Source organism: Mesoplodon densirostris, chromosome 15 (assembly GCF_025265405.1).
Source record: "Mesoplodon densirostris isolate mMesDen1 chromosome 15, mMesDen1 primary haplotype, whole genome shotgun sequence".
Taxonomy (NCBI): Eukaryota; Metazoa; Chordata; class Mammalia; order Artiodactyla; family Ziphiidae; genus Mesoplodon; species Mesoplodon densirostris.
Genome location: NC_082675.1, coordinates 48,822,805 through 48,846,730, shown reverse-complemented (window position 1 = coordinate 48,846,730; position 23,926 = coordinate 48,822,805). Strand labels below are relative to the sequence as shown.

Here is a 23,926-nt window from a genome sequence, read left to right as displayed (position 1 = left end):
ACTCATTAGTTTGTGATGTCAGTGTTAAATTTTTATTAAGAAATACACTGTAAATATCATTAATAGTTAACAGAGTAATGATATATAATATTAGAATATAATATTTTAATAAATTTTATTAATAGTATATTGTTAATTAAAATTTGGTTCATAAGAATTGTTTACAATTTCAGAAATGTATGAATTTTTAAAATAAACATTTTCTTTATCCTTCATGCCAGGACTGGCAAGTGCTAGAAGCTTTCTAGTTCATTGAGGATATGTTTCTTAGAAGAAAAAGAATAAGGACTAATGTTTTTGGTGTGTGAAATCCAGAATTAAAAATTGTTCATTGAAAATCCATGAAACATTAGCTCAGAAAGTGTTTCTGGTATCTTATGTTGTAAGAAGTAGAAAGAGATGATGAAATGTATACATTTTATGTATAGAGTTTCATATTTGTTTCTTCTCAGATCATGCTGGTGGAGAACTCCATATTTATCAAAATATTTAATCTAAATTTTGGTAAATCTCTGCTCTGCAGGTTGTTTGTTTGACAGGATAAAATTGGGATAAGTTACCCTTCTGATTATTTATCTGTTTCTGTTCAATAGAAATCTTGAATAGAATTTTAATGTTCTGGCTTAGAGTTTATTGCCCAAAGTTAGTTATGGGCCATAGTTAGTTTTAGACAAATTTTTTAAAATATCAAATTATTGATTTATTAACCAATTAATTCAAGACACTGGAATATACATGTGCTATTAGGGTGCAGATATATTTAAGAAATGATTCTTATATGGAATGTATAATCTTGCAAGCCAAATAAAATATAATTATACACCAATTATTACAACACAATAGAAATGGATGGTTGTATAGAGTAACAACAAAGATGACACAAAGTATTTACAAGGTTCTGCAGCCAATTCCAACGTGTGACCATGGGGTTTCCCCACCACTAAGCCATTCTTGGACACCAGCTGGGTGTCCTACAATTCAGCTCAGTTCTAACATCAGCTACCCAGAGATAGTGTCAGATCCCATAGGTTAAGGGCTTAGTCCTACAAGTCTACCCCTTGCCCCACTTCAGATGCCAGTCAGAAGCCCAGTTTGTCACCTGTGCTTCTGACCAACCACTATAGATTGGTGGTTCCAATTACACCCCTCCCTGCCTTGGTTTTGACTAATCTGCTAGAGTGGCTCACAGAACTCAGAGAAACATTTTATTTAGTAGATCACTGGTTTATTATAAAAGGATATAACTCAGCAACAGCAGATGGAAGAGATGCGTAAGGGGAGATATGGAGGAAGGGCACAGAGCTTACATGTCCTCTCGAAGTGTGCTGGTCTCCCCAAATCTTCATGTGTTCACCAGCCCAGAAGCTCTCCAATCCCTGTCCTTTTGAGTTTTTATGGAGTCTACGTTACATGGGCAAGATTGATTAAATCATTGGCCATTGGCTATTGATGCACCCTCCAACCACTCTCCCCTCCCCAGAGGTCGGGGGCGGGACTGAAAGTTCCAACTCTGTAATCACAAGATTGGTTCTCCTGAGTCCCCATCCTTAGGTGGGGTCCAGAAGTCACCTCATTAACATAACAAAGGACACTTTCATTGCTCTCATCAGTTAGGAAATTACAAGGGTTTTAGGAACTCTGTGCTAGAAACAGATGAAGACCAAATACATATTGCTTATTCTAAATCACAGTATCACAGTAGTGTATGACAAATGAATACTGTGGACAAGAATCTTTAGTGTTTTGAGTAACACCAGTTTGTATGGCCTCTAAGAATTAAGAGGATTGTTAATGGATAAGGACAGATTTGAACTGAATCTTGAAGGATGTATTTGTATATGAAAAGAAATGTGAGGAGGGAAATTAAGCAAGAACCACAGAATGAGTCAAATAATGTGATGAAATAACACATACGGAAAAAAATAGATTTTGACTACATCATAAGAAAGATTCAGAAATTTAAAGATAATTTGTTAAAATAAAGCTAGAAATGATTGAGGGACAGTCAAGAAACATTTTAAATTTCAGGCTCAAAAGTGTGAACTTCATTATTGCTCAGTCTCTGGTCCTATATAGATTCGATTGGAGATATTATGTTACCAAATCCTTTGCTTGGAAGTATGAGTCTGAGTGCACTATGCAGAATTATTTGGTTACAGAAGGAAATACGGAAACTATTCACCTAAACAAATAAGCTGCTGGATAGTTCTCCAGAAAAGATAGGTTTATTTGGGATCAGCAGATTTGGAGTGTGAAACCAGTGAGCCATGTGCAAGTTCCCCCACGGTAAGAGAAGGAGAACTCTTTTATATAAGGGAAAAGGAAGTTGGGAGGCTATAGTAAACAAAGAGCCCATGGCTTTTCATTGGCTGAGTCCTTGCTAGGAAGGAAGAGGAGTCCTTCTTGTTGGACTCTGTTATCATCACAGGGTGTGAGAGCTCCCCCTGCTGGTCTCCTGACTCTAATTGAGGTTTCTGTTTATTAATTGCTATAAAAATGATTATCTTATTATGGTTTGTGCTTAAGGTAATAAGGGTTTGATCTATGAATGATAAACGGATATGAAAGATAGGAATTAAAGAGATTACAAAGGAATTGTTAAGATTTGGTAAACCGACTGGGTATATTGTTACAGGAACTTGAAAAGGAGGATTCAACAATGGTTTAACTGTTGCAACCTTTGATAATGGGAAGAGAAGTAAGAAAGGAAAGGAGGTTGAATGGAATGAAGATGAGTTTAGTTTTAGAAATACTGGCTTTGCGAATGGGCTTGGTCCTTTTAAGACTACCTCTGGCTTGCTGTCCTTGACAAAGTCCAAATGTTTAATACCAAATATATTGGGGATGGGCCTGAAACCGAAATTTTCATCTTGATATGTCTTTACTCTCTCATCATTCTTTTATTTGCCAAATAGTTCCTGATTATCGACTCTGTGCCAGACACCATGCTTACTGCTTGGAATGTATCAGAACCCTGCCACCCTGCCACCTCCCTCTGTACATCTCCTTAATCTTTTCCAGCTCTATATCTGATCATATAAATGTGCTCATTTTCCTCTGTAGCCTTTCTGACTTTGGCATTTTCGTTTACTGATGTCCTGAATTTATTTCCTTATTTGTGGTATATCAACTTCTCAAAGAGTACATTCTAATTTTAATTCTCTTCCCCCATACTGCATAGGATCTAGCAAGTCCATCCTTCCCTTCCCTACATTCAGTGCTAGGCTTGGGCTCTAGGAAGGACAGGTTTTGGAATACATTTGGCAAGGAGTTCAGTGTAAAGTTAAGTCTAAAGATGTTTACTTAGGAGTCAAGCACTCAGAGGAGATGACTAAGGGAGAGAATATAAAACAGAAAGATTATTTCTTACCAAGTAGTCATGATTAAGGAATATGAGGAGAAATAGGCAATGAGGAAGTAAAAGAAAGCTATTAAAGAAGAACATTTCAAAGAAGTATTTTCTACTATATTCTGTATAATGAGTTAAAAGAGAAGGAGAGTGGTACAAGGTTATTGAATTCTGTCACTAGGGAATGGCTGGTGGTCTTTTTAATCAAACAAATTTGTTGAGGTAAAATTTAAGTATAAAAAATCTACTCATTTTAAGTATACAGTTCAATGACTTTTGACAAATGTATACATCCATTTAACCACCGTCTTAAACAGGATATAGATACTCTTTTCAGAAAGTTCATTCATGTTCTTTGTGGTCACTGTCTCTTCACTCCACCCCTCATATCCACTGATATGATTTTAGTTTTAACATTTAAAAATTTTAAATAAGTGAAATCATTCCGTTTGTACTCTTTTGTGTCCAGTTTCTTTCAAAGACTCAGAAAGAGGTCTGTGAGATTCATCCATGTTGTTGAATATATTAGTAGTTTCAATGTTGCATATATTAGTAGTTGTTCATTTTATTACTCAGTAGTATTCCCTTGCATGAGTGCTGTATAGTTTATCTATTCAACCATTGATGGAAATTTGGGATTTTCTAATTTGGGGCTATTATAAATAAAGCTGTTATGAATATTTACACACAAGTCTTTTTATAGATGGATTTTTATTTATCTTGGGTAAATACATAGAAGTGGAATGCTGAGTCATATGATAAGTGTATGCTTAACTTTTATAAGAAATTGCCAAACTATTTTCCAAAAGTCATTTACAGTTCCACCAGCAATATATGAGTTATAGTTGTTCTATATCCTCACTAATATTGGCTTTGCCAGTCTTTTCAATTTTAGGCATTCTAGTGATTATGAAGTTGTACTGCACTGTTAATTAAATTTGCATTTTTCTGATGATTAATGAAGCTGAGCATCTCTTTACATGCTTATTAGTCATTTGTGTATTGTCTTTTGGAAGATTCCAAGTCTTATGCCCATTCTTTATTGGGTTGTCTTCCTATATAGGAAGTTGTAAATTTTCTCCGCACATTCCAGATATGTCATTTGTTGGATATATACATGTTTTCTACCACTCTCTTGCTTGTCATTTCATATTGTAATATCTTTTTGAGGCATGATGAATGTCTTGACTTTGAAAAAATTTATTTTATTTTATTTTATTTTATTATTTTATTTTTTTTTGTGGTACGCGGGCTTCTCACTGCTGTGGCCTCTCCCGTTGTGGAGCACAGGCTCCGGACGCGCAGGCTCAGCGGCCATGGCGCACGGACCCAGCCGCTCCGCGGCATGTGGGATCCTCCCAAACCGGGGCACGAACCCGTGTCCCCTGCATCGGCAGGCGGACTCCCAACCACTGCGCCACCAGGGAAGCCCTGAAAAAATTTATTTTTTTTAATGTTTCTCTCTCCTCTCCCTTCCTTCCTTCTTTCTTGCCTGTATTTTAAAGATATTTTTCTATTATGTCCTGGCCTATATTGTTTCTATGGGAAATGTAGCAGTTATTCATATCCATGTCCCCTATATGTAATGTGTCCTTTTGTTATCTGGCTTCTTTAAAGATTTCCTCTTCAATTGGTTTTCAGCAGTTTGGCTATGATGTTCCCAGACATAGTTCTCTTTATATTTTAATTGTATGAGATTTGTTGAGCTTCTTGGATGTGTGAATTGATGTTTTTCATCAAATTTTGAAATTTTTTTGGCTGTTATTCTGTTATTTTTCACTCCAAATTTCATTCTCCTCTTCTTCCAGAACCTCAACTTCACATGTGTTGGACTGATGGATTTTTTCCTACAATTCCTTGAGGATCTGTTCTTTTTTGTTCATTTTTCTTTCTCTTCTTCAGATTGGATAATTTTTTTTCAATTTATTTTATTTTTTTATTTTTGACTGCGTTGGGTCTTCGTTGCTGCACCTGGGCTTTCTCTAGTTGTGGCGAGCAGGGGCTTCTCGTTGTAGAACGCAAGCTCTGGGCATGCAGGCTTCAGTAGTTGTGGCACACGGGCTCAGTAGTTGTGGCTCGCGGGCTCTAGAGCATAAGCTCAGTAGTTGTGGTGCACAGGCTTCGTTGCTCTGCGGTATGTGAGATCTTCCTGGAGCAGGGCTCAAACCTGTGTCCTCTGCACTTGCAGGCGGACCCTCAACCACTGCACCACAAGGGAAGTCTCTAGATTGGATAATTTTATCAATTAATCAGCCCATTCATTCTTTACTTAGGGAAAGGTCTCCTTCTCCCTTCTCCCACCCCCAGTGTATAACAAAACTAAAAGGAACTTTGTTTTTCACAAAAAAAGTTAAAGGTACTTTCTGTTTATCACACAGAGGCTTTGCAAGGAGAAGAAATTATTGCTAAACTTAAGAGCACTAGCTTATTCTACATTTTGGGAAGAAAATCAAGATGTTAAAAGGGATAATCAAATGTGGAAAAGAAATCTGTGTTCAGATAAGTTTTTTACTCAGAGTGCTGAGGTCAGATAAAGGAATGATACAGTAACTGGGATGATGGATGTAAAGGAATTACATATTAAAATCAGAAGAGAAGGAAGGATGGTAGTGATAAAATCTTAAATTATTGGGCCTGTGTGAGTAAATTATGTAAGGATCAAATTCATTGAGCAAGAAGAGTTGACAGTTAATGAACATAAACTGCCATTTGCCCACACAATCAGGCTGTCCATATTTTTTCTCAAACGAAAGTTTCATGTTGCAGTCTCAACAAACCTCATCTCTGGCCTAGGTCCAGGAGGATCTTGCTCTTATGCATTGATTCTGAGCAAGGAAATTGGAGTTGGGCAGATTTTTTAGAGCGAGTGAGTGTCCTGCCTGAGCTTAATTCTTGAAATACTCACCCTGATCCTTTGTGCACAGGCTTCATGAGGAGGAGCTCTATCCATTTATTTTTAACTAAAACTGTGGCTTCATTGTATCATAGCATTTTAGGTGAAAATGATCTTATATAACACCCTGCCAACTAGTTCATTTATTCAGTGAGAAATCTGAGGTTAGCAACTGAGTAGTTTTAGCTTAAAAAAGCACAGTTACTTATCAGTCAAGTTGAAAAATGAGTGACCATGGACACCTAGTTTAGTGACCTAAGTGTATCTATAATGTGGGCAAAATTAAAAAGAAGTGGAAAGGAAAGTTTTAACTTACACTGTGCATGTATTAGAATAAAGCAGTAATAAGAACTCCTGAATTCTTGTTCTTTCTTGTGCTGCTTGTGATGCCATGAGTTCTATAGACTTTCAGTGCAAAATTTAACTTCACAGTATTTCATTTTCCCCACTTAACCATATGTAAAATGTTAATCCTAAACCATGGAGTGTTATGGAAATTAATTAATACTCACCTAGTAGGTTGAGAATGGCACACGTAGAAAAATGTTAAATGAGTCATTGCTATCCTTGCTTTCTCCACATTTAATGAAGCAAAACAATGCTTTTGAGTATAAGGGCAACTGCCTGGTTGCTAAATGTGCTATATTAAAACCTTATTTCTTGGGGAAGGGTAACATGCCCTATCAGGACGTTTGGATAAGAGATCAGTATGTACTTTCTACCAGCTTGTTTTTTGGTCCTTAGACTGTTACAGAGATGAATATATATATATATATCTGTGTATGAACTAAAGAGGTAAAATGGAATATAACACACAAAAATAGTCATACTGAGTATATGTGTTCACTGTGGTCAAAGCATAATAAAATACATTAGAATATCAGCATTGATATCTTGAAGGAACATTTGAATTTCAAAAACAAGTGATATGTGAAATTTTTGAGAGATACCCTGAAATATATTTTAAGAACTGCTTCTCTTTATTCTGCCACATTTTAAAAAATATAAAAACAACCTTCATGGTATTGCTTACACTCTAAAGCCAGAGAGATATAGTTCAAGTCCCAGCTCTCTCACATCCCAGCTCTGTGGAATAGGGCAACTTTATATAACTTCTCTAAGCTTTGATTTCCTCACATTTGAAATCAAGAGAATAATCCCATTTCATAAGATTGTTGTGAGGACTAAATAATATGCGACATCAAAAATACTTAGCACAGGGCTTCCCTGGTGGTGCAGTGGTTGAGAGTCCACCTGCCGATGCAGGGGACGCGGGTTCGTGTCCTGGTCCGGGAGGATCCCACGTGCCACAGAGCGGCTGGGCCCGTGAGCCATGGCCACTGAGCCTGCGCGTCCGGAGCCTGTGCTCCGCAACCGGAGAGGCCACAGTGGTGGGAGGCCCGCATACAGCAAAAAAAAAAAAAAAAAAATACTTAGCACAGTTCCATGTTTGGCACATATTTTAGTGCTCAAAAATGTTTATATATATATATATATTTCTATATGGGCTATTATTTTATATATGGGATATGAATATATATGGGATAGAGTAAACACTTATAAATTAAACACATTTTGACAGAGATTGCATTTTTGGAGGAGAATATTATGAGATATCATTTAAAGATATTTAAAAGATTGCAGTTTAAATGAAGCTATCTAAAATATTTACCATCTCTATGTGTTGACATTGAAACAAAAGGCACAGACTGGAGGCATTACTTCTGTGTTCCTCAAGGTTAACTGCAATGAGGACATCAGACTGTTCTCATTGAGGCACCGAGCCTATTCTGTGGCTTACATTTAAGATCAGTGATTGCAGCTGTAATCCAGACCAGTAGAGTCCTTAGAGGCAAAAAGACTGCAAGTAAGCAGTTTGGTGGAGTCTTCACGGACAACTTTGCTGTGCTTCTGCAACCTTCAGTTGATTGGGAACATGCCAGGATTAGAATCACTGAGGCACATCAGACTGAGTGGATTTTATGATGAATACAACTTGAATGCCATAGTGAGAACATGAGTCACTCTTCGCATGAGACTTCAATTTTTAGAGATGGAAGGTAGAAAATGAGGTTATTATGAGGATGATAGGGACCCGCTTTTATTTTTTTTTTCAGCAAGAGAAACCATGCTGGATTTAAGGAAGAACTTCTTCAATGCCTGAGTGGTTAGATATTATTTACATTGGAACATGTGGGGTCTCTTTAAGGGGAGAATTTAAAATACATGTCAAAGTCATTTTTTAAGTGATTCAGGATCTATTTAGAAAAATGGATTAACTGGTTTCTACCTTTTTTCTTTATTTTTTCATGATACTATGGAACACTTTAGCTTTTTAACTTTCTTGAAGTTTTATTCTTCTTAGATTTATTTTTATTTGTTACAGTTTAAGTTATAAATGATCATTTTATTTTAGCTTTCAGATTATTTGAAGGTTAATTCTATAATTCTCTGACATTTATCAATCTGTTGATTAAAGAAAGGTTGAGTGTTGGTACTAGTAAAGCAGAATACTTTTTGTACATTCTGAACATCGGGGTTTACTATTCTGTATATGACTGTGAACTGATGTCCTCTGTCTGCTTTATCTATAGGGGTGAATGAAGGCATTTACTTTAGCCACCCATGCCGACGTAAAAGCTGTGCTTTAGTAAACATCCCAGCACCATGTGTCAACAAAATAATTTCACACATTGAAGATGTGGAGTCTAAAATACAGGAGCATCTGAAACAGGTAAGTGATAATTAACATGCTAACATTTTTGTAAGCTCTATAGGGCCTATAAGCATCTGTTACTTAAAGAACCTGGGGAATTATTATTTTTTTAATGATTCTTGGACTACTTTATAGAATCTTGGCTCAGTTACATAATTTACTAATCTAGACATGTTTTTGATAGTGTCATTTCAGAAGGGTGAAATGACCTTATTAAATAGATTTTTTTCCCTACGTGTTTGTTCTTTATCCACAGGCAATCATGCTAAGTAATAATTTCCATAGCCAACTTGACTAGTAAATTAAATAGCATTTACATCCTTTTTAGGGACACTAAACTGATTAGATGATTAGCTGAGTACATTGGTGTATAAAAGGATAGAATGCCCTCTTTAATGAGTTATTTTGTTCTAAAGAAATACTCAACAGGTCTGTTAAAAGAGAATATAATGATTCTTCCTTTGTCTTTTTTTTTTTTTTTTTTTTTTTTGCGGTATGCGGGCCTCTCACTGTTGTGGCCTCCCCCGTTGCGGAGCACAGGCTCCGGACGCGCAGGCTCCGGACGCGCAGGCTCAGCGGCCATGGCTCACGGGCCCAGCCGCTCCGCGGCATATGGGATCCTCCCAGACCGGGGCACGAACCCGTATCCCCTGCATCGGCAGGCGGACTCTCAACCACTTGCGCCACCAGGGAGGCCCCCTTTGTCTTTTTAAACTGATAAAGTTTGCCTTTATTAGTCTGAAGGGAGTTCAATCTTGAAATCACTGAAACTTTCAGTTATTTTCAAAGGATGATTTAGGAATGATTAAAAAACCTTCTCATACATTTTACTAATATTATGTTTCTAAGCAATTAATGCACAACTACACTGCCCAGACAGGAAGATAAGTTTGTCAGAGATTTGTGCTATTTCCCTTCCTTCACCACTGTTACTGGATCTGGCTCTGAGAGTGTTCTGATGGGCCCTCATCATGCTTGATCTAGGGTGTAGTTTCCTTCCAGAGTCATTAGAGTGCCGTCTTTAAGATCACAGCCCTTAGAGCCACATATCTGTGAACTTAGATGGGAATCGTCATAATAATATTGTGTTAGATAAAGTGCTAGCATATATTAGCTATGTGTATTGTTATTTCTACAATATTATTTATATCATTCTGTATTAGTATTATATTTATCTCTGTTGCTTTTTTATTTCCCCAAACCAGAATACCCCTTCACAGAATGCTTTGCAGGTCACAGGTCTAATAGTGGCCTGGGCCTTGAAGAGTATATTAAATAGATAGAAGAGAATTAATATTAATTAATATGATATGCTGTACATGTCACATGTGTTTTAATTAACAATTATGCATGTTGTTAAAAATGATGAAAATAGATTCATAGGTATTTTAATAAACAATTATAGTAACTGTACTATAATAGCTATTATAAACCATTGTAATAACTCAAAACTGTTGTTGAATTGTTAATGTTATGTCTAACTGATAGATGGGGAAATAATAATTTAAAGTAGTTGAGAATCTTGTTCAAGGTCACGACAGAACTGGGATTTGAACACACTCCTTCTTTTATCAAAGCCCATGTTCATTACCCAATCCTGATTGGGATTCTGAGCAGTTAATGAACTATTAAACACTATGGATAATGCGCCAGCTAAAATATTACCTTAGATAAAAGTAATTCACAAAATAAGCTAAGATATTTCATAGTTTATCTTCAGGAAAACTGAAAAACCAGCCTTTTTGTGTAAATATGTTATGTAAATGAGCCAGCTGCTGTTAAGTTTGTCCATCCACTCATAGACGTTTAACTGCAATTCTGAATTTTGAAAAGAAAATTTTTCAGAGTAGAGTTACTGTGAACATTTTATCTATACTTGTTTTTGCAAAGAATGAGAAGACATGGAAAAATGATGGAAATAATCACCTGGATAACTTCCTATACAAATAAGAGTTTTTGTTTTATTTTTCTTCCACCTGATTCTCCCAGACTGCCTAAGAATAGAGATAGTTTTATTTAATTTGGAATGATCTCTACTAAATTGAAAATTTCTTCTTCATTTAATCAATACAAATCATTAAGATGCTACTATGATTTAAAAGAATGGCTTAGAGAGAAGGTATTTAGAAATGATTCTTTAAAATATAAAGAATATATTGTACAAAAATAATAACTGTATCATTAATAACAATGATAATAAAGCTAATGTTTATTAAGTGCTTACTGTATATCATGGGCTGTATTAAACACTTTAATATGCATGATTTTATTGAATCTCTATGGAAACCTTGTGAGGTAGAAAGTGCCATTATCCCCAATTATGGATGAGGAAAATGACTGCAAAGGTTGATTTCTCCTTTCTCCCAGAGCTAGCATCCAGACCAGGTGTGTCTGAGACCTATGACCACTCTGTTCACCACTGTACTGAGTCATCTCTATGTCTGAAGGTATGTCAGCTATGAGGACCCAATAACATGAATGTTCAAATGCTTACACTTGGAAAACATTGCTTTGCTTACACCATTTTGTATCCTTTTTTAACTCCGAAACCTAGTGTTTGATCATCTGACCCTCTTGACCAAATACTTTGAGTTCTCTCATTCTGTTAATTCTATTTCATTTGAAACTTCAAACTTGACACATCCACCATTTCCCATTCTATCATACCCATTTTCTTTTACTTCCCTGCCTAACCAACTCATCTCTTAAAACACTCACCAATTGGTATATTTGGTCCTTTACTTCTTTATCCTGCTGTCCTTTTAGTCTGACAAAGTGCCAAATCTAATGAGCTCTCTCTGATGGTAAGCCATCTTCACTCCTACAGCCAGGCGGCTGAATAGTGATGGAGAACATTACACAATAATCCAAATCTGAGATATTATGCATTCATGATTTCCAACCTCAATGGGACCTTTCATAGTGCTCTGAAATTATTCTATTTGTCAATCAGAACTTTCCCTAGTATTCTTTGGTGGCTACTCTAGTCCTCTCTTTTGTTCAGGTTTCCAAATCCTCCACCTCACTACTCAGTCATCTATTACTTCCCAAAGAAAACAGGAGATAAAATAACAGAAATGACTCAAACCCCTGTTATCTCACCTATGCACGTCCTTGAATTCCACAAACATAATTCCCTTTGTCCTTCCATGGAAGATTCCACCCCCGCCACAATGGCTCTCCCTTCACCTGTGTTCCATCTTGTGCCTTTGCAAGGATCTTGTTCCATCAGGCGTTGCTCCAACCATCCTATGTTCCAAATCTCCTTTTTTATTAACTCACTCCTGTCAACGTTTAAAATATTGACATTTCTCCTGTTTTCAAGAAGTTTTTTCATCCCATACATCCCTTTAAATATATCCCCTTTTCACTTTCTCTTCTCATTCCATGAAACATCTGAAAAGAGTTGCCTAAATTTAGTATCTCTGATCCCTCACCTCCCAGTTACCCATTTATTCATTGCAATCTGTATTTGGTCCTCATTATTCTAATGAAAATATCTTCAGAAAAATAACCACTGTTTTTTCTGTTATCTATTGCTACAAGTGTGTGTGCATGCACACACACACACACACAAACACACACACTCTAAAACTTTGTGGCTAGAACAAGCATTTATTTGGTTACCGTTGAGCAATTTGTTTGGGGCTCAGCTGGATAATTTTGTTGGTTCTTGCCTGGGGCCAATCATGTGGCTGCACATATCTGCTAAGTCAACTGGAAATAGTGATAATGATGGCCTCAGGCACATGCCTGGTGGTTGGGAGAGTATTTTAAGAGGACAAATCTCAATGGGTAAGTGCTTAGTAGAGCTTTGCTTGTGTTATGTTTGCTGAAGTCCTACTGGCCAAAGCCAAGCCTATAATCAGTCCCCCTGTTAATCCAGTAGAGTATTAGATAAAATGTGGATGCCAGGGGACATGATTCTTTGGGAACTATTTATGTAGCAATTTATTAGCTAGTCTATTGGCAACATGATGAACCATCCATCCAAATGCAAACTATAATCACCAGCTCCCAAAAAGTTTTATTCCATAATGGTATCATGCAGACGTCCGTGGTCACACATACTGCAAAAGATCTGACGCAGGCAATATTTCTTAGGTGCAGCTTCTTTTTGACCCAGAAATATGTGAATTAAAATGAGAAGTTAAATACTGTTCCTGCATACTTAGCATATAATGGTGAAGCAGGTACAGAATCATCACAAAAAAACATTCTCAGTTCCATAAGGGGAGGAATGAAAGGCACATAGCTTTCACTAATGCATAAAATTTTGAAATTTATCAGAGCACATGATGTTAGGTCTACCACACCTGGGACCAAGGAATGTTTCTTGATTTAGGACTCAGTTCTGCTTTCTGGGAATAGTTTCTGAATTTGTTGTTCTCCTTGTCTCTTTAATCTACTCTCTGAGCTCTTTGCTCTTTGATTTTCATAATAGACCTGAATAGCTATCGCAGGCTTTTTCCTGTATTAGTCTGCTCATGCTGCCATAACAAAATACCATAGACCTGGTGGCTTAAACAACCGAAATTTATTTTCTCACAGTTCTTCTAGAGGCTGGAAGTCCAAGGTCAAGGTGCTGTCAGGGTTGGTTTCTATTGGGGAATCTCTTCCTGGTTTGTAAGCAGCCTCCTTCTCACTGTGTCCCTACATGGCCTTTCCTCTGTGCCCATATGTTGAGAGAGAGCTGGTGTCTCTTCCCCTTCTTATAAGAACACAGGTGTTATTGTATTAGGACCCCACACTTGTGACATCATTTAACTTTATCTGCTAATACAGTCACATTGGAGACTAAGGCTTCAATATATGAATTTTTGGGGCAGACAGCTCAGTCCATAACACTGCCATAATAAGCTGGAAGCTCAGAAGCTTTTTTGTATTTTGAACTCTCTTGTTTTTTAGTCCAAAATGTTTCAATTCTAAGAACTTCAGGGTTTCATATTAATCTCATTGGGTTTAACCCCACAACTTAAAAGCTGTGGCCATATTCTTTTTTCTTTTTTCTTTAACATAATTTCTTTTAGTTAGGTAATTTTTTATATTCTCCTAAATAACATTGGTTTTTTTAAATGAACTTTATTTTAGAACAGATTGAGACATCTAGAAAAATTGGGATGATGATACAGAGATTTCATATATACTTACATTGCATAATATCTTACATTAGTGCAGTACATTTGTAGTATGGTACATTTGTTGTAATTAATGAACCAATATTTGTTCATTATTACTAACTGTAGTTCATACTTTATTTTAATTTCTTTAGGCTTATTTGAGATGAAATTCACGTAACATAAAATTAACTGTTTTAAAGTGAACAACTTGGCAGCATTTAGTACATTCACAAAGTTGTGCTGTCACCACTTCCATCTAGTTCCAGGACATTTTCACCACTGCAAAATAAAGCCTCACACACATTAAAGACTTAATCCTCATTTAACTCTCTACTCTGGCCTGGCAACCACAATCTGCTTTCTATTTCTATGGATTTACCTTTTCTGGAGTTTTTGTATAAAGGAAATCATATAATATGTGATCTTTTGTGTCTGGCTTCTCTTGCTTAGCATAACATTTTCAGGTTCATCTGCATTGCACCATGTATCAGTACTTCCTTTTTTATGGCTTAATAGTATTCCACTCTATGTATATATGACAATTTGTTTAACTGTTCATCTGTTAATGGACATTTGGGTTGTTTCTAGCTTTTGTCTATTGTAAATATGGCTGAAATGAACCTTCATATAAAAGGATTTATTTGAGCACCTGTTTTCAATTCTTCTGGGTATATACCTAAGGGTAGAATTACTTTGTCATATGGTAGTTGTATGTTTAACTTATTGAGAATCACCAAACTGTTCTTCATAGCTCAAATATTTTTGTTCTTGAGTTGTGAGAGTTCTTTATATATTTTGGATTACTAGACCCTAGTCAAATATATGATTTGCAAACATTTTCTCCAGTTACGTAGGTTGTCTTTCACTTTCTTGATCATGTTCCCTAATGTACAAAAGTTTTTAATTTTAACGAAGTTCAGTTTATCTTTTTTTTCTTTTGTTGCTCATGCTTTTGTTGTCTTATCTAAGAATTCATTACCAAATTCCAGGTCATGAAGATTTACCTTTATGTTTTCTTCTTTGAGTTTTATGGTTTTAGCACTTATATTTAAATCTTTGATACATTTTACATATAGGAGACATGTATATCCTTGGAGTCAAAGGTAAGATAATGGTGGATTAAAAATGACTACCCTCCTCCTTTATACCTTCTTCCATTAACAGTCTATTCTCTCAACCTTTAAACATAGACTGGATTTGTGACTTGTTTTGAACAACAAATACGTCAGAAGAAATGTCATATAACTGCTAAGCAAAGTGTCAAGAAGCCTTGAAGCTTCTGCTTTCACTTTCTTACTGCTGTAAGTTCCCCAGGTAAAGAAGCCTAATCTAGCCTCTTTGAGGATGAATGACCAAGTAGAGGGACAGACCCAACCCACAGAAAGCACAAACCATCAAACTTGTGAGTGAAGTTGTTTTGAACTATTCTGTCCTAGTCAAGCTGCCAGATGACTGCATTAGTTTGAGGTCACATTAGTGACCAAAAATACCACACAGCTGAGCCCATCTTACATGGTGACTCACAAAATTATGAGCAAATGAAACGGGGAATATTTATAGCCACTAAGTTTAAGAGTGGCTTATTGTGCAGCAGTAACTTATGCATTGTTGAATACAACACTGAAATGTACAGGCACATGTGCATATACAACACATTAAAGTGAGTAAAATGGAAAATTTTATTCTGTGTAGTGTTGAAAATGAAACTGTTGACCACTTTTTCCTTCTGGAAAAATCCCATTTCTATATTTTTTTAATGTCTTTTGCTAACTTGACTCTAACAGGCTTTATTCCTACTTTGGTAGATATTCCTTCCAGTCTTTATGGCAGATCATTTTCCTCTGACCATATTGAAAATACTGGTGCTCCCAGACTGTCCTCTTCTCATTTTACTCTCCCTTTGGATAATACCATTTAGATGCATGTTATTTATGTACTGTATGCTTATACCAATTTGAGATTCCCAGCTCAGATTTCACTTTTTTTATAAGACCCATATACCCAATGCCTACTGAACATTTATTTATATATATCTTTGAAGCACCTCAAATTCAAAACATATGAAAGTAGTTATTTCTTCTGTGTTCCCAGGTACAATTAAAGGAACATTATTCACCCAGTAACCTAAGCCAGAAAGTTGATTAATTACAATGACTGTTCACTTTTCCTTTATATACAATTACTAATTTTTTGTTTTTTTATATATAATTTTATTTTTTATACAGTAGGCTCTTATTATTATCTATTATCTATTTTATACATATTAGTGTATATATGTCAATCCCAATCTCCCAATTCATCACACCACCACCACCACCCGCCTCGCTCTCCCCTCCTTGGTGTCCATACGTTTGTTCTCTACATCTCTGTCTCTGTTTCTACCTTGAAAACTGGTTCATCTGTAGCATTTTTCTAGATTCCGCATATATGCGTGAATATATGATTTTTGTTTTTCTCTTTCTGACTTACTCTGTATGACAGACTCTAGGTCCACCCACATCTCTACAAAGGACCCAATTTTGTTCCTTTCTATGGGTAAGTAATATTCGACTGTATATATATACCACATCTTCTTTATCCATTTGTCTGTTGATGGGCATTTAGGTTGCTTCCATGACCTGGCTATTGTAAATAGTACTGCAGTGAACATTGGGGTGCATGTGTCTTTTTGAATTATGGTTTTCGCTGGGGATATGCCCAGTAGTGGGATTGCTGGGTCATATGGTAGTTCTATTTTTAGTTTTTTAAGGAATCTTCATACTGTTCTCCATAGTGGCTGTATCAGTTTGCATTCCCACCAACAGTACAAGAGGGTTCCCTTTTCTCCACACCCTCTCCAGCATTTGTTGTTTGTAGATTTTCTGATGATGCCCATTCTAACTGGTGTGAGGTGATACCTCACTGTAGTTTGAATTTGCATTTCTCTAATAATTAGTGCTGTTGAGCAGCTTTTCATGTGCCTCTTGGCCACCTGAATATCTTCTTTGGAGTAATGTCTATTTATGTCTTCTGCCCATTTTTTGATTGGTTGTATTTTGCTTAATACTGAGCTGCATGGAGAAAGTTTTGTAGTAAGAATCAACCAATTACAGCCCATGGGCCAACTTCAGCCCAAAGCCTGTATTTGTAATGCCAATGAGCTTAGAATGGTGTTAACATTTTTAAGGTTTGTAAAGAAAAACAGAAAAGAACATGTAACCTGTTGATCTATAAGAGTAAATATTATATGCTTTTGAAAAAAACATACTGAGCTGCATGAGCTATTTATATATTTTGGAGGTTAATCCTTTGTGCATTGATGCATTTGCTAATATTTTCTCCCATTCTTAGGGTTGTCTTTTCGTCTTGTTTATGGTTTCCTTTGCAGTGCAAAAGCTTTTAAGTTTCATTCGGTCCCATTTGTTTATTTTTGTTTTTATTTCCATTACTCCAGGAGGTGGATCAAGAAAGATCTTGCTGTCATTTATGTCAAAGAGTGTTCTTCCTATGTTTTCCACTAAGAGTTTTATAGTGTCCAGTCTTACATTTAGGTCTCTACTCCATTTTGAGTTTATTTTTCTGTATGCTGTTAGGGAGTGTTCTAATTTCATTCTTTTAAATGTAGCTGTCCAGTTTTCCAAGCACCACTTATTGAAGAGGTTGTCTTTTCCCCATTGGATATTCTTGCCTCCTTTGTCATAGATTAAATGACCATAGATGCGTGGGTTTATCTCTGAGCTTTCTATCCTGTTCCATTGATCTATATTTCTGTTTTTGTGCCAGTACCATAGTGTCTTGATTACCGTAGCTTTGTAGTATAGTCTGAAGTTGGGGAGCATGATTCCTCCAGCTCCATTTTTCTTTCTCAAGATTGCTTTGGCTATTTGCAGTCTTCTGTGTTTTCATACAAATTGTAATATTTTTTGTTCTAATTCTGTGAGAATACCATTGGTAATTTGATAGGGATTGCTTTAAATCTGTAGATTGCTTTGGGTAGTCTAGTCATTTTCAGAAGATTGATTCTCCAATCCAAGAACATTGTATATCTCTCCACTTGTTTGTGTCGTCTTTGATTTCTTTCATCAGTGTTTTATAGTTTTCTGGGTACAGGTCTTTTACCTACTTAGGTAGGTTTATTCCTAGGTATTTTATACTTTTTGTTGCAATGGTAGATAGGATTGTTTCCTTAATTTCACTTTCTGATCTTTCATTGTTAGTGTATAAGAATGCAAGAGATTCCTGTGCACTAATTTTGTATCCTGCAACTTTACCAAATTCATTGATTAGCTTTAGTAGTTTTTGGGTGGCATCTTTAGGATTTTCTGTGTATAGTATCATGTCATCTGCAAACAGTGACAGTTTTACTTTTTCTTTTCCAATTTGTATTCCTTTAATTTCTTTTCCTTCTCTGAATGCCATGGCTCGGACTTCCAAAGCTGTGTTGAATAATAGTGGCGAGAGTGGACATCCTTGTATTGTGCCTGATCTTAGAGGAAATGCTTTCAGTTTTTCACCATTGAGAATGATATTGGCTCTGGGTTTGTCATATATGGCCTTTATTATGTTGAGGTAGGTTCCCTCTATGCCCACTTTCTCGAGAGTTTTTATCATAAATGGGTGTTGAATTTTGTCTGAAGCTATTTCTGCATCTACTGAGATGATCTTATGGTTTTTATTCTTCAATTTGTTAATATGGTGTATAACATTGATTGATTTGTGTATATTGAAAAATCCTTGCATCCCTTGGATAAATCCCACTTGATCATGGTCTGTGATCCTTTTAATGTATTGTTGGATTCTGTTTGCTAGTATTTTGTTGAGGATTTTTGCCTCTATATTCATCAATGATACTGGTCTGCAATTTTCTTTTTTTGTAGTATCTTTGTCTGGTTTTGGTATCAGAGTGTTGTTGGGCTCGTAGAACGAGTTTGGGAGTGTTCCTTCCTTTGCAATTTTTTGAAAGAGTTTGAGAAGGATGGGTGTTAACTCTTCTCTAAATGTTTGATAGAATTCACCTGTGAAGCCATCTGGTCCTGGACTTTTGTTTGTTGGAAGATTTTTAATTACAGTTTCAATTTCATTACTTGTGATTGTTCTGTTCATATTTTCTAATTCTTCCTAGTTCAGTCTTAGAAAGGTTATGCCTTTCTAAGAATTTGTCCATTTCTTCCAGGTTGTCCATTTTATTGGCATAGAGTTGCTTGTAGTAGTCTCTTATGATGCTGTGTATTTCTGCAGTGTCCGTTGGAACTTCTCCCTTTTCATTTCTAATTTTATTGATTTGATTCCTCTCCCTCTTTTTCTTGATGAGTCTATCTAAAGGTTTATCAATTTTGTTTATCTTCCCAAAGAACCAGCTTTTAGCTTTATTTATCTTTGCTACTGTTTTCTTTGTTACTGTTTCATTTATTTTTGCTCTGATTTTTATGATCTCTTTCCTTCTACTAACTTTGGGTTTTGTTTGTTTTTCTTTCTCTAGTTCTTTTAAATGTAAGGTTAGATTGTTTATTTGAGATTTTTTTTTTATTCTTGAGGTATGATTGTATTGCTTTAAACTTCACTCTTAAAACTGCTTTTGCTGCATCCCATAGGTTTTGGGTCGCTGTGTTTTCATTGTCATTTGTCTCTAGGTATTTTTCAGTTTCCGTTTTGATTTCTTCAGTGATCTCTTGGTTATTTACCAACGTATTGTTTAGCCTCCATGTGTTTGTGCTTTTTACATTTCTTTTCCCTTGTAATTTATTTCTAATCTCATAGCATTGTTGTTGGAAAAGATACTTGATATGATTTCAGTTTTCTTCAATTTACCAAGGCTTGATTTGTGACCTAAGATGAGATCTGTCCTGGAGAATGGTCCATGTGCACTTGAGAAGCAACGTAATCTGCTGTTTTCAGATGGCATTTCCTATAAATATCAATTAAATCTATCTGCTGTATTGTGTCATTTAAAGCTTATGTTTCCTTATTAATTTTAAGTCTGGATGAATTGTCCATTGGTGTAAGTGAGGTGTTAAAGTCCCCCACTGTTACTGTGTTACTGTCAGTTTCCTCTTCTAAAGCTATTAGCATTTGCCTTATGTATTGAGGTGCTCCTATGTTGGGTGCGTATATATTTATAATTGTTATATATCTTCTTCTTGGATTGATCCCTTGATCAATATGCAGTGTCCTTCCTTGTCTCCTGTGCCATTCTTTATTTTAAAGTCTATTTTATCTGATACAAGTATTGCTACTCCAGCTTTCTTTTGATGTCCATTTGCATGGAATATCTTTTTCCATCCCCTCTTTTGCAGTCTGTATGTGTCCCTAGGTTTGAAGTGGGTCTCTTGTCAACAGCATGTATATGGGTCTTGTTTTTGTATCCATTCAGCAAGCATGTGTCTTTTGGTTGGAGCATTTAATCCGTTCCCATTTAAGGTAATTATCAATATGTATGTTCCTATTGCCAATTTCTTAATTGTTTGGGGTTTGTTTTTGTAGGTCCTTTTCTTCTCTTGTTTTTCCCACTTATAGAAGATCCTTCAGCATTTGCTGTAGAGCTGGTTTGGTGGTGCTGAATTCTCTTAGCTTTTGCTTGTCTGTAAAGCTTTTGATTTCTCTGTCAAATCTGAATGAGATCCTTGCTGGGTAGAGTAACCTTGGTTGTAGGTTCTTCCCTTTCATCACTTTAAATATATCATGCCACTCCCTTCTGGCTTATAGAGTTTCTGCTGAGAAATCAGCTGTTAACCTTATGGGAGTTCCCTTGTATGTTATTTGTCATTTTTCCCTTGCTGCTTTTAATAATTTTTCTTTGTCTTTAATTTTTGTCAATTTGATTAGTATGTGTCTTGGCATGTCTCTCCTTGGGTTTATCCTGCCTGGGACTCTCTGTGCTCCTGGACTTGGGTCGCTATTTCCTTTCCCATGTTAGGGAAATTTTCAACTATAGTCTCTTCAAATGTTTTTTTGGGTCCTTTCTCTCTCTCTTCTCCTCTGGGACCCCTATAATGCGAATGTTGGTGTGTTTAATGTTGTCCCAGTGGTCTCTTAGGCTGTCTTCGTTTCTTTTTTTTTTTTGGCGGGGGGCGGTATGCGAGCCTCTCACCATTGTGGCCTCTCCCGTTGTGGAGCACAGGCTCCGGACGTGCAGGTTCAGCAGCCATGGCTTACGGGCCCAGCCGCTCCATGGCATCTTCCCGGACCGGGGCACGAACCCGCGTCCCCTGCATTGGCAAGCGGACTCTCAACCACTGTGCCAGCAGGGAAGCCCCATTTCTTTTCATTCTTTTTTTTAATTCTGTTCCATGGCAGTGAATTCCACCATTTTGTCTTCCAGGTTACTTACCTGTTCCTCTGCCACAGTTATTCCGCTATTGATTCCTTCTAGTGTATTTTTCATTTTAGTTACTGTATTGTTCATCTCTGTTTGTTTGTTCTTTAATTCGTTCAGGTGTTTGTTCTGTAATTCTTCTAGGTCTTTTTTAAACATTTCTTGCATCTTCTCGATCTTTGCCTCCATTCTTTTTCCGAGACCCTGGATCATTTTCACTATCATTTTTCTGAATTCTTTTTCTGGAAGGCTGCCTATCTCCACTTCATTTAGTTCAGGTTTTATCTTGTTCCTTCATCTGGTACATAGTCCTCTGCCTTTTCATTTTGTCTGTCTTTCTTTGAATGTGGTTTTTGTTACACAGGCTGCAGGATTGTAGTTCTTCTTGCTTCTGCTGTCTGCCCTCTGGTGGATGAGGCTATCTAAGAGGCTAGTGCAAGCTTCCTGATGGGAGGGACTGGTGGTGGGTAGAGCTGAGTGTTGCTCTGGTGGGCAGAGCTCAGTAAAACTTTAATCTGCTTGTCCTCTGATGGGCGGGGCTGACTTCCCTCCCTGCTGGTTGTTTGGCCTGAGGCAACCCAGCACTGGAGCCTACCAGGCTCTTTTGGTGGGGCTAGTGGTGGACTCTGGGAGGGCTCATGCTAAAGAGTACTTCCAGAACTTCTGCTGCCAGTGTCCTTGTCCCTGCGGTGAGTCACAGGTGCCCCCGTTTCTGCAGGAGACCCTCCAACACTAGCAGGTGGGTCTGGTTCAGTCTCCTATGGGGTCACTGCTCCTTCCCCCTGGGTCCTGATGCACACACTACTTTGTGTGTGTACTCCAAGAGTGGACTCTCTGTTTCCCCCAGTCCTTTCAAAGTCTTGCAGTCAAATCCCGCTAGCCTTCAATGTCTAATTCTCTGGAAATTCCTCCTCTCGTTGCCGGACCCCCAGGTTGGGAAGCCTAATGTGGGGCTCAGAACCTTCACTCCAGTGGGTGGACTTTTGTGGTATAATTGTTCTCCAGTTTGTGAGATACCCACCCAGTGGTTATGGGATTTGATTTTATTGTCATTGTGCCCCTCTACCATCTCATTGTGGCTTCTCCTTTGTCTTTGAATGTGGAATATCTTTTTTTGGTGAGTTCCAGTATCTTCCTGTCAATGATTGTTCAGCAGTTAGTTGTGATTCCAGTGCTCTTGCAAGAGGGAGTGAGCGCACGTTCTTGTACTCCGCCACGTTGAACCAGTCTCCTACTAATTTGTTTTGATTCCACCTCTAGAATGTGTCTCAAATGCAGACAGTTCTTCCCATCTATACTGTAGGGTCTTCATTCAGGCCATTCCCATTTTTGCCAGTGTTACTGTAAGAGCCCTTCACTGGTACCTCTGCTTTAGTCATTTCCTCCTCCCTTCCTTCTTCCATAAAATAGGCCACATGCCTTCTCTTTTTTAAATGTATTGTTGCCAGTAATCTGCCTAATACCCTCCTCTGAATGTCTTATGTCATGTGCTTATTTCATATTCCTTGGCATGATATAAAAGTCCTTTATAAAATAATATTTACTCTTAAGCTTCATGTCCCTTCATATACTCTATTTTAACTTTGATTAACTCTCTTAACCCTGGACCTTAACCCATGCATCTTCTCTCATCTCTGTTTAACCCTCATTTCTTCCCACAAACTACCTTTGCCCTCCAAAGCTTTGGATAGCTGTCTTCCCTTGAATCTCATATGACATCTTACTGACCAAATTAACACAGTGTATTTTATTTGTTTCTTCATATCTCTGTCCTATGTGATTGTAAGATCTAGAAAGTTAAAGTCTATTTATAATTCACCACTAACCATAGTACCTACTAAAACCTGGCATATTATAGGCATTAAATACTTCTGAATGAGTGGATTCAGGAATGATTTTTTAAAAATTGTGTCAGGTTTTGCACATGCTTTTAAATGCATGGGAAGGATGTACTTGTTCTTAAGTTTAAAAAAAATTTGGCATGTTGTTTGATAAGTATTGTCTATGCTTTCAAGATGATTTGGACTTTTGAATAAGGTAGTTATAGGAAACCCCCTATTGACTGTGAGTTTAAAGGTATGAGTAGTCTTTTCAGATGAAAGTAGGTCACAGTTGTGGGAGATAGTATTCAGTGTTAGTACTCACATCTACAAATATTTTACAGTAAAAGGGAGATTCCCAACATGAAGTTAATTTTTTCGAGTAGAAAATATTTAGAAAGTTTTATGAATACTTTCTTTGCCTCAAGAACTTAAATAGCATTTAAATATTCAAAATATTTGGTAATAATTTCCAATATAAATATGGAGTTAAAAAATTAGGGTCAGTTAGAATGTTACACGTATCAAGCAGGAGTTTGTGGGCAATGTGGTTTAGAGCTATAAGTAAATAAAGTATTTTATTTCACCCATAATTTGATGACTCTTAATATCATACATATTTAAAGTATGTCCAATTTGACATTTTTAATCCCCCCCTTTTGTTTTTCTTTGCTCTTTGAAAGAGACAGAAATAGGAAATGCATAGGATTTTGTGGTTAGTTGGATAAAATTGATTA

General features: G+C 36.7%; 1 protein-coding gene across 1 annotated transcript in view; it reads left to right on the top strand.

Moving 5' to 3' along the window:
• Window positions 1-23,926, top strand: part of CCDC178 (coiled-coil domain containing 178) — a 394,667-nt gene that overhangs the window by 719 nt on the left and 370,022 nt on the right. Inside the window, 1 exon segment of the mRNA XM_060118365.1 lies at window positions 8,837-8,976. Coding sequence (XP_059974348.1) covers window positions 8,837-8,976 — 140 coding nt within the window.